At 35.9% G+C, this 12443-nt stretch overlaps 1 protein-coding gene across 12 annotated transcripts in view; it reads left to right on the plus strand.

The window, feature by feature from the left end:
• Positions 1 to 12443, plus strand: part of LOC138715509 (uncharacterized) — a 280377-nt gene that overhangs the window by 47630 nt on the left and 220304 nt on the right. For 7 of the 12 annotated variants that reach the window (XM_069848509.1, XM_069848511.1, XM_069848510.1 and 4 more), the window contains one exon: positions 4438 to 5975. The exons of the other annotated variants lie outside the window; for them this stretch is intronic. In XM_069848509.1, the coding sequence (XP_069704610.1) occupies positions 4456 to 5975 (1520 nt within the window). In that variant the 5' untranslated portion in view covers positions 4438 to 4455. The remainder of the gene's footprint in view (positions 1 to 4437; positions 5976 to 12443) is intronic. 12 annotated transcript variants of the gene reach the window in all.

Raw genomic sequence — 12443 nt, forward strand, 5'->3', positions numbered from 1 at the left:
AATCCAACAGGCTGCTTATTTCTCCTTCAATACGTAGCGCTTGATGCCCGCGCACGACGTCAAGGTCAGAAGAACGCGCTTGCTTTGACAGCACTGGTATAGGCTACAACAATGCAACTAGTGTCGATTTATAAAGTTTAGTGCATGGTAGGAGCGATCCGTCGATTGTCCTTGTTGGAGGCCAGCGTTAAAAATTGCACGCTTCGTCTCTTCTCAAGGAGTCATAACTTGGCAACGGATACTGCTACATCGACTGGACTTAAACCAAACGATATGATTCTTCGAGTTCTACAGAATTAACAGGAAAAACGTTCATTACTTAAAATCCTTGTAAAGTGGAAAAATTCTCGGAAGTTTATAGTGAAAATTCATACTGACTCGTCATATGCTTGAAAAATGTAAGAATCAGAGAACAAATCTTACACAGGCTATAAGAGCGTTAAATAAGGAAGACAGTAGTAGGCTACTCTCCGGCACGTCTGGCACGCCCACACAGACAGACGAATGGGTGTTGATTGATTGATGGTTGATTTATTGACTGATTGATTGATTGACGTTAATCCTACGCTAACAGGTGGGCTATCCTTTCTTGGCCCTACAGGTAAGGTTACATCATCTATTAAGGAGCCCGAATAGAACCTGGAGCCTAAAGCCCTTAGAACCTAGATTAACATCGGAAACTCGTACTTGCCGTAAGTATAGAGGTTGTATCATTTTCGAACACAACTTACTTGCGTACAGTAGTGGCAAAAAAAAAAAAAACTGGATCGACCCTTGTAGCTGATTTCAGAGCCTTGTTCACTCCAGAGCACGATAGACTGGTAACTAACACTTTCGTGGTTCGAATCCTGCCTGGGAAGGAAACTTTTTTTTGTTCCTTATTTAAATTTATTCCCAATACTTTTCGACTGCAGCAATAATTACTGCTTAATTAATTTATTATTCCCAGAACATGAATTTTACCAGCTTATTTTCTAATGGCTTTCGAAATGGGCTACGTCAGCAGTCGAAACTACAACAATGTCAATAGATTACTCGCTGTCTTGTGAATGCAGGCGTGGCATGCGCATTGGCTCATTTCGGAGACTTTGATTATTCCGTCGGTCCGGTTTTTTTTGTCACTACTGTACATATTGCGAGTTAAAAGGTTTCATGGATTAGATGAGAGGATAGCTGAGCGACATAAGGCCGAGGAATGCGACAAGGTTGGAGTGGATTAGCTGAGGGGATAAATAATGTGAGAGGAGACATACTACGTACGAACTAAAACCCCGCTCGCATATTCTTTTGTTTCAATGTGATCGAATGTGCTTTTCGCTTCGCTAGTGATGTAATTTTTTGTAGTCGGTTATTTTACGATGTTTTATCAACTTCTATGTTTATTAAGCGTCTGAACGCTATGGAGGTGATAATGCCAGCGAAATGAGTCCAGGGTTCAGTGCCGAAAGTTACCCAGCAATTGCTCTTAATGGGTTGACGTAAACTCTTGGAAAAAACCTCAACCAGGTACCTTGTCCCAATCCCAACCAGAATTTGAACCCGTGCCCGCTCGTTTCACGGTCAGGCAGGCTAACCGTTACTCCACAGCGGTGGACACTAGTGATGTTTCTAGTCCATGGCTCTGATGATAATTTTTTCGCAAAACTGATAAGCAATGTTATCAAAGCAATAATTAATTTTATGGCAGCTGGACGTATCTTTCGTAAAGACGAGCTATTTTCTCTGAACCAAAAAGACAACGCCAATGCGGTAATAATTACGTACCGTAGCCTAGCTAGCTCTTGACGACGATTGCCCCGAAATTTGATTTCGTCGATTTCAGTGATATTCCATAAATCACATCATATTTCTCCTTCTTTCGCTGTAGTAACCTGATGTAATATCTTACTAAATCTGTATTTTATTCTAGTACATTCAAAATACCGCCGTTATACTCCGTAAACGTTGCATTTGAAATAATGCTTAAAGAATATAGTCGCGAATTTTACTAGCGAAATTTCGATTGTCTTATTTCGGTACGGCCAGGTCACTAGTGGCGAGCATAGTCTTATCCAGTTGTTCCGAGAGATGAAATGAAGGGGAAGTGAAGTGTTGGAATGAAAGAGGGAAACAGAGTACCCCGAGAAAAACCCTTATGCAACGTCTGTTTTTCCATCATACATTCCACGCAGACCGAACCCGGACCGTCTTCATGGAAGGCCAGTGCACTAGCACTGTAGCCACACATGCGGCACGAATGGGTGTTACACGTCCAGCTTCCATGCACGTCCACACTTATTGCAACTTCAACGCTCTAGATGCTTTGATTTCCCGCAGAAAAACCGACAAGTGTTGGAACAGCGCGTCTTGGTCCGTAACGCTCAGGTTGCGGGCTCATGTTACGCGCCGAAGTTGCGAAGTACCGTTCGCTGTCCAGATAGGATCGCAGCGCGGTTGCATTACCATGTTCTGTTGCAAGTCTGGACACGGCTTTAACACATAACCAGAAGTAAAATTGCGTTACCAAAAACACTACAAATTTACAAAGTACACTACAATTTTACACACAAACTAAATCTACACTAATAATAAATCTGTAGCCAAAATTTTTCTGGTAATTTTCGATTTTCCAAAAATAATTGGTCCTAACATATGTAATTAACCGCCCTGAAACCCAAAATCGCTTTTTTGAAATTTTTGTTTGTATGTCTGTCTATCTGTCTGTCTGTCTGGATGTTTGTTACCTTTTCACGTAATAATGGCTGAACCGATTTATATCAAAATTGTAATATAAATTAAGTTCTTTGTAACTTAGATTTTAGGCTATATGGCATTCAAAATATTTTATTTAAAAGGGGGGTTATAAGAGGGCTTGAATTAAATAAGTCGAAATATCTCCCTTATTATTAATTTTCATGAAAAATATTACATAACAAAAGTTTCTTTAAAAATAATTTCCGATAAGTGTTATTCCATGCAAAATTTTGATAGGACTGATATTTAACGAGATAAATGAGTTTCAAAATTACAATAACAATGCCATCTAAGGCGGCGTAATGAAATAAAAAACAAATGATTTCGTCTATAAGGGGCCTTGCACAACAACAATCGAAAGCTATGAAACATACGGTAGCTTACAGAGAATGTTTCTGTGTTTGTATGAAGTAATATCGGAACCTAAATGAACCGATTTGTATAATTAATTATTAATTCACCATTAGAAAGCGTACTTTCTCTAGATGGACATAATGCTATAATGTTATTACAGTAACTTCTGAGTGAATCGAGGACAGGTAAGATTAAAATAGTTTCTTATGCACAGAAAACTTAATAGGCATTCGTTTCCTGTATTTCCTAAAATAATTTTTATGACCAAATGAGTGGTCTCTGGATCAAAATGATAGCATTTTAATCTTTTAATACAATTTAAGTAACATAATAAACGATTTATCTCTCTATAAAACACGAATGTTCCCTGGATCAAATGTCCTATTTTAATTATGTAATTACTTGATATTTATTTCTAACGGGTGCAGCGGAGCGCACGGGTACGGCTAGTAAGATAATAATAATATGTAAACAACAAGTAACATATAGAAGGAAAGGAAAAAGCACAATGAAATGTGAACAGGAGGTCAAAATAAATGAGGCATACAAAGTTTAAAAATATAAGACAATTATTGATAGTAATGATAATAATAGTAATAATAATAGTAATAATAATAATAATAATAATAATAATAATAATATATAGTAGTATATGTAGTACAGTGTATATAGTATATGGTTGGCTAAAATGAAAGTTGTGCGACAGAAGTATCGGCAAGAGTTCGCTTTAGGTGTTGGCAACAAAGGTTACAGACTTCCTATTGGTCGGTCTGATTAGTATATCTGTCATTGTTGCTTCGTATAAATAAAGAATGATTGTTGCATGATTGAAGAGTCAAGAAGTAAACAGCTTGCTATAATAATTTTGGTTTTGACTGTAGAAAGACGTGCATGGTTATTGTATACAGTAGTGTAACTTTCAGATATTGATTTTCTTTGTACCCACTCTAACAAAATTATTTTCTTCTGCTGTTTTATTGTTGTTTTTCCGTGATTAAAATTATCTCAGTCAGGCAGGCAGGTGGGCAACTTCAGAAGATTTTTTGGCCTCAATCACAATTTTCCTCCCATCGTTTCCGTCAGAGAAGAGAAAGAAAAATTATCTGAATCATCGATAATTTCATTACAACATGCATATTATAGTAATAGTCTCATGGGTATCTCGCTCAGTGAGCCACGATTTCATAGACGAAAAATGTCATTGAAGGAGTAGTATACTCCGATTTCGACATGTATAGGATATTAATAATAATATTACGAGACTGAAGTGGTTAGTTTTTGGTGCACTATCAGTCGAGAAATCGAGTTCTGTATAAAAATTGAAACGTAATTTCTGAATTTTTTTTACAGATCCAACTGCTATCCAGAATGCGTCTTCAGGTAGAGCCTGAGAGATTAGTCGTACTATCTCTTCAGACAACTACAAAGTTTCTCATAGACACAGTTGCTGAACTATGTAAACAATCGAAACTTCAAGATTCCAAAAAGCTCTCCATTTTCCGTCATACGCAAAAAGGAATACTATGCAAAAATATTCCTACTACAGTAGCTAACGCGTTATCGTATAAATATCTTCAGGAATTGGATCTCCGAAAGGATTTGGTTGAGTTCACAGATGTCCTAAAGGAAATCATTCACATTTTTCAGCCTCCAGAAATTTCAGAACTACGCATTGATTGGCACTGGTTTTACATTGGTGATATTTTTCTCAAAGGAAATACATGTTTGCAGGGAATAAAGATATTCAAATTATCAAGAAGATCACGTCAATATGAACCACATTCATGTTACACTCCTGATATCAACACACTGCTTTTCCAGAGCATTACGGATTTACGTGAATTAACTCTACACGATATTTGTTCCGATAAAATATTGTCGATTGTCTTCGAGACCTGTAAAAGCCTCCAGACTCTGGATGTAACTGGGTCTAGAGACGTAACCGATGTAGTGGTTGAGTCAATAATTGAACTTGAAAGTCTAGAGAAGCTGTTCATAAAATACACCTCCATCACAATTGAAGGTACAGAGGCCATTCTGCGAGGTCTCTTAAAGCACAGGAAATATGAACTGAATTCCTTCTCCTGCAAGTGTCTAAACCAGGAAATATTGCTCATGTTGGCTCAATTACCAAATGTGAGGAGTCTGTCTACAAGTCCTGAGTTCAAGGGAGACATAGACTTATCTCTTTCGTCGAATTCTTTCTATAATTTGAGAAATCTGAATTCAGATCTTCATGAAAAGACTATCTCGAATGGGAGATCGCTGCAGTATGTACAGAGTTTAGAAATAGATCAGAGGAAGAGAAGGTCATTTCTTTACCCGAAATTACATGTTAAATACTTTGGTACCTCTTTATTGAGTTTGGAGCTTGAGGCTAAAGAGGTGGATGTCAGCCATCTCGTCAGAAGTTGTCCTCTGCTACTGACCCTTCATTTGAGAACAAATAACCTGACAGAAATGTTCGATCCAACAGTATCTCAGTTTCCATCTCTTCGAAATCTGACGTTAGTGATGTCGAGAGGAGGCTCGCCTACCCCGCTACTGTCACTGTGCAGTAACTTGACATTCCTTGAGTTGTGTGCCAACCTTGATGAATATACGGACATTAAAGGTGCACTATTTCAGACAAGTATGTTGAAGGATTTGGAGATTTTGTTTATTGCAAGCAATAGCGAGAATATTCCCGTTGAAGTGGTGAGGAATTTCGAATCGCATTGCGCTAAGCTGCAAACAGTCAAAGTGTTCGGAGAAAACTATCTGGAGCTTACAGAGACATTTAGCTCGTGTTACGGTGTGGAAGTATCTCGTGAACTGTGTTTGAAAGTTGCTGACGAACTCACTCGGACGAGACGAATGTTCAGTCCGGGACGATGTGGCACGACTCTGTAAGTATTAAGCATTGCTTTTCACAAGTCACTCTGTAGTCACCTAACAAATTTAGAGTATAGCAGATTTAGCGGAGATACAAACAAAAGTATAATATAAACAATTTACATCATGATCACCAAGGTCATCACCACTAAAGTGACTATCGACACCATCAACACAACCACGTTTCTTGTTCTGTTCTCATTTCTTACACACTTGCACTTATTTTTTCATTTGCTACTCTTAAGAAACATGTGATGTTTCAGAAATGTTTATAGGATTTATTCCCCCAAAATAATATTTACTAATTTGGGTTGCCTTTTTATGCTATCTGTCTAAAAAGTACGAAGAAATATTTACGTCTTATTCAATTATGACGATTAGTCGTATTATAAAAAAGGACATTAATAGATCTGAGTAAAGTTGTGTGAATAAGGAAAATTTATTAAACAAGAAATAAAACTCCACACATTAACAAAGAAAGCAAGTTATTTTAAGCACGAAATTAAAGTGTTTTGGGACTGCAATATGCTTACTTAATGGGAGGATAATATTAAAATAGATTTGAGGGAGGTGGGATATAATGGTAGAGACTGGATTAATCTTGTTCAGAATAAGATCCGATGGAGAGCTTATGTGACGGCGGTAATGAACCTCTTAAAGCCATAAGTAAGTAAGTAAGTAAGTACATGTAATCGTTTCCATAATAGCGTCACCAGTGCATCGGTTATTTCTGAAATGAAATTCATTATCATGAATGGCCATGCTGTTTCAGAAGCTGATATAGTCTGAATACTTTGTAGAGTAGTTTATATATATAAATTAGGTACATAAATCACATTTTATGGTAGACGACGAAAGAGGAATGCCTTTTTCTTTCGAGCCATGATATCATACCCTTCTTGACAACATATTTTGTTGATGCTTTATCTACCAGCTTCCCATGTTTCTGCGCATTATCCATCATCACAATGGAACCTGATGGTAACTTAAGAATCACTTATCTTGACAGCCATTCCTCAAAATTATCAGCAGTTATATGACCATGGTGATAATCTTCTGTAGCTGCCCTGGCTTTATGTATCATGAGCAAGAAAAGCCTTCTCAGACCCAACATGTGCGAAGTAAGTCTAGTTACTGCATTTCCAGTAGCCATATCGCCATCAGTGTCATCTTTCCTTTGCCATAATCTGTTAATATTAGGTTATTATCGATCCATGTCCTCTCGAGGTAAAATATCTTCTTCCTTTCCCGTCTGAATTTCGTTACAGTCCTGATATAACGCACCCTGCAGTTCACAATATAACGTTGGCTTTCAAGGAGAGTGTCATAACTAAAAAAGAAAAACATTAAAATTTTAAGGAAATCAATTAGAAACTTTTTTCTATAGATAGAAGAATGTAAATTTTTCCATTAAAATACAATAATTTTGAATTATATGTAGTACTTATCATTGAAAGGTTCTTTTGTTTTCATATATTTATATTAGCATACTCCTCTTGAAAATTATTCCGCAAAAATAAGGGTTTAACTACCCTATTTTGACATTTATTTACACGGAATTACAGCAGTAATTTACTTAATGGAGGTTCAAACAAGTTTATTTTCAAATATCACACACAACTAACTTAAATGACACTTCAAAGTGTCTGGAATAAGTTGTAATACAAAACATGAAATAGGTATTGGATTGCAGCAATGACAACAAGTACAAAAAAAAAAAAAACGAATAATATTTAGGAATGTGGTTGTTCTTAAGCAAATCGACTAAATCATTTTTCTTGTTCTGAGATACTCTGGGTTTGGCCGAAAAAGGTGTGTTCATGCTGCACATCGCAATCTGATTACTGGAACTTCTGCTTTTTATAACATCATTGCTTCTTTGAATGATTCGTCACTGTATAAAGTCATAAAATAGTAATGCTGGGAATTTATTTTACATTTTGATTCCTTTCATATCTGTTACCGTAACAGTTTAATTTTCTGTATTTCTTCTTAAATTGAAGTGTATTTCAGCATTCAAACACTTTAAATCATTAAATCCCTCATGTGACATCTCAGTAACTGACTAAAAACTGCCTCTTTTCTTAGCTGCCCGTATCCAAGTTATAAAAGGATCTGGTGTGTAAATTGGACAACAACGTAGTTTATTTTATTTTATTTTTTTTTTTTACAATTCATTTTTATATTTCAATATGCCTGGTGAATTATTAAACAAGTATATAATAAATTTTCAATCTTAAGACATATCAACTTGCAAATGTTTATTTGCTATTTAATAAGATATATGAACGTTTTCGCCGTTTCGGACATCTTCAGTTCAGTTCTCTTAAAACCACCAACACCAACACATACAAATAATATCTTCATTTATATACTTCAATAAATCTGATACACGCAATAGCCATAATCAATAGGATGCCATCAAATCAGAGTAATCACCAACGTCAAACAACATCCATTTCATAAGCGAACGATCTCTTCAATGATTGAAATTCATACCTAACTTATGATTTATCTATTACGAAATCATCGTATACTCCACGACATCCATAACCAACGAGCATTCATTTCAAATATCTCAACAAATCTGATTACACGTAACAGTCATTTATAATCAATAAGATGTCACCAAGTCAGATAATAAATCTCCAACATAAAATAACATTTAGTACATTAGCGAACGTTTTGCAATGAAACACATACATAACACTCGAACATCAGGTACGCAAATTATCGTATATCCTACGACAATCCTCAGCTAATGATTACTCTTAAAATATCTATTTTATTAATCATCATTATAAAATTTTAACATTATTGGCAAATTTTAATCATAATTGTATATTTTATTTGTAACATGAGCTAGAACTAGACTCTTGCGGAAGTTTCTAAATAGTCTTAAATTACCAAGTTGTTATTTTTTTCTCCTCTCTCTTTTTCTTTTTTTTTCTCTCTTTTTTAATTATTATCTTTATATATTACTTAATCATTTGTGTTTGTGTGCCATTTAGTAGGACTTTGCTAATCAACATTTTATGTCTTGTCACCCATATGTATTCTCCAATTAGTATATTAACTGAATAATATATCTCAAGTAAATTAATCGTCCAATTTGTCTCGGGCATTTTAGATCTTATAAATTGTGTCTTTGTGTGTGTGTGTGTGTGTGTGTGTGTGTGTGTGTGTATTCCCCTTATGTTATGTAACTGATTTTGATTATGTGTAATTTTCTACTTTATTTTATATATTATGTAACTGATCTTGTCTATTGTAATTTCCTACTATATTTTATGTAATTCCTAAGTTATTCTCTTTTGTGCTGCCTTGTAATCAAATTTTATATCTCATGTATTTGTATTATTGAAACCTGGTTGAGTGGAAGAGAAGGCCTCATGGCCTTAACTCTGCCAGGCAAAATAAACGTACTACTACTACTACTACTACTACTGCTACTACTGCTGCTACTGCTGCTGCTGCTGCTGCTGCTGCTACTGCTACTGCTACTGCTACTGCTACTACTACTGCTACTACTGCTACTACTACTACTACTACTACTACTCCTGCTGCTGCTGCTGCTGCTGCTCCTGCTGCTGCTGCTGCTGCTGCTGCTACTGCTGCTACTGCTACTACTGCTACTACTACTACTACTACTACTACCTACTACTACCTACTACTACTACTACTACCTACTACTACCTACTACTACTACCTCCTACTACTACTACTACTACTACCTACTACTACTACCTACTACTACTACCTACTACTACTGCTACTGCTACTGCTACTGCTACTGCTACTGCTACTGCTCCTGCTCCTGCTCCTGCTCCTGCTCCTGCTCCTGCTCCTGCTGCTGCTGCTGCTGCTATGTATAAATATCCGTCCAATTCAATTTCAAATCTAAAGATTATATCAATAATTATCCTGTATTATGTCACATTTTACATAAAGCTCATGAATCTCATGCATTGCATACATACATTGTTCTTTATTCTTTGTTATTTGCATAATTTATTATTATAGGTCCAGATTATATGTTTTTTGTTATATCTGAAGATGCCCCAAACGGCGAAAACGTTCATATATCTTATTAAATAGCAAATAAACATTTGCAAGTTGATTGAAAATTTATTATATACTTATTTAACAACGCAGTTGTTTCTTGACTTCACTCTCAATAGTGGAATGAGCCGAGTCTCCTTAGTTTTGTGTGTGTGGCCTTTAATTAAACACTTATGGGTTACTGAATAATTGATATTCAAAGAACGGACGGAATGTATATAAAGTGAAAACATAAATTTGTTCTTTTGCTGGCCCGCGCAATTATCGATAAAGAATCTAACATCAATGCTTTCTTCTTGATTGGCCTTTTCCTGAAGAAAACGATATACACAGGTCCTCAGTTCATTCACACTACGATGTCCAAGTCCTTCATGACAAACAAAACAGTTTGGATCACGGCTATAGATCATATGGTGAAGTAAAAGCAATGAGTTTTGATTTGTAGTAGAAAACCGAAACTTTATAATTTGAAAAAAAAAAAAAAAAAAAACTTATATTGTTACAATACAGCGTAATACCGAATTTGTCCCCGATTAAAATACACGGCACCGAAATTCCGTTCAGTGAATCAGTAAAGAATCTAGGTATTTATATGGATAAAAGTTTAAATTGGAACATTCAAGTTGCAGAAACCTGCAAAAAGGTATTCTCATTAATCCACTCGTTCAGACGATTGAAGAATTTTCTACCCTTTTCCATGAAAAAAATGTTAGTGAAAACACTCGTGATGCCCCACTTCGATTACTGTGATATTCTGTTTACTGACCTAAGCGTTACTTCGGCGCAGAGACTACAACGTGTTCATAATATGTGCGTCCGTTTCGTCTGCAATATTCGCCGGGCTAGTCACGTAACACCATCCCTCGAAATGTTGTCCTGGCTCCGTCTAGAAGATCGTAGGAAAATCCACTGTCTTTCCCTTCTCTTTCACATATTGCATTTCTCCACTCCTGTCTATCTTGCGTCTCGTTTTCAAAATTTATCCACCCATCATAACCTAGACACACGATCACAACACTCCTCAATATTATCCATTCCCTCCCGCCGAACATCCTCATATTCATCTTCTTTCACTGTGGCTGTTCTTAGACTTTGGAATTCCCTACCGAGACTTCAAACCAATTTAAGAATAGGCTAACGAGATATTTTTCTAACAATTATTGTCAACAATAATAGCTGTTTCAGGTTTCTCAGTGTTTAATGGTTATATATATCACAGATAAATATCTAAATTATCTCATTATTATTATTATTATTACTATTATTATTATTATCATTATTATTATAACTATTTCTTACCAGTGTTTATTATTGTCACACTAACATTAGTTATCCAATTTTCATTATTTACTTTCATGTTGTTTTATGATCTAGATATTAATGTAATAACTATGTAAGCAAATGTATTTAATTAGAATTAGAGTCTGGCTGGGCGGAAGAGAAGGCCTACTGGCCTTAGCTCTGCCAGATTAAATAAATAAATTATTAATTATTAATATTTAAATTGGTATCTTCATGCAGAATATTGACACAAAATGAAATGCGTCTATTATTTCAATTCTAGAATAGTGACACAACTCAGAATGCTACAATATTAAAACAGACATTTTGTCTAGAACATTGGCAACATTTCCAAATTAGTAAGAATACGGTACCGATACAAACTGAGATATTACGTTATTGTGTATAAAACTGTTGAATGAATACTGATCTTTCAATAATAATGACACAACTTCAAATATAACATATTGAAGAAAGAGACCACAATTTGACGTATCAACACAGAGTAACAACTACTATAGGTATCCTACAAGCAAAACTCAGCTCAGACTCCTCGCGGCGCGCATGCTATGCCCCTCTTACCCCCTGCAGTAGGCGGGTTCTTTAATAAGCGGCTACTGGTATAGCTATAACGGCTACGGTTGCGGACATGTGCACTCAAAGAGCAGCTGTAACAATAACCAATTAAGTGAATATAACATTACAAGATGTCAACATAGTTTCTTTCTAAGTCACAATCTGTACCTATCTTCACTGGAACTGTCCTCATATTTAGATTTTAAATATTTAAATTAAATTAAATTAATATTTAATATATGTGACTCCCTGTCTCCGTAGCAATAACACGTGTTCAGTTCAGCACAAGAAAATACGTGCGCATGCGCATATTGTCGGTGGTGTGGTTGGAGACGGGGAGCATGCTGGAAAGGGAGCATACGTCATCTGCGCGAGACAGTCACGCCCGCTGGTTTCTGCGCATTGAGTCTTGTTTGTTGGATACTTATAATGAGTCATTGTCGCCGAAAACCAATGAGAGAATTCAAAAATGACACTACTACATTCTGGTGGTGAGTATTAACTTTTGAAATGTGACACTCTTCCAGAAGAAAGATCTTTATATCTAGGTTGTATGATAATCT

The sequence above is a fragment of the Periplaneta americana genome, chromosome 15 (assembly GCF_040183065.1).
Source record: "Periplaneta americana isolate PAMFEO1 chromosome 15, P.americana_PAMFEO1_priV1, whole genome shotgun sequence".
Classification (NCBI taxonomy): domain Eukaryota; kingdom Metazoa; phylum Arthropoda; class Insecta; order Blattodea; family Blattidae; genus Periplaneta; species Periplaneta americana.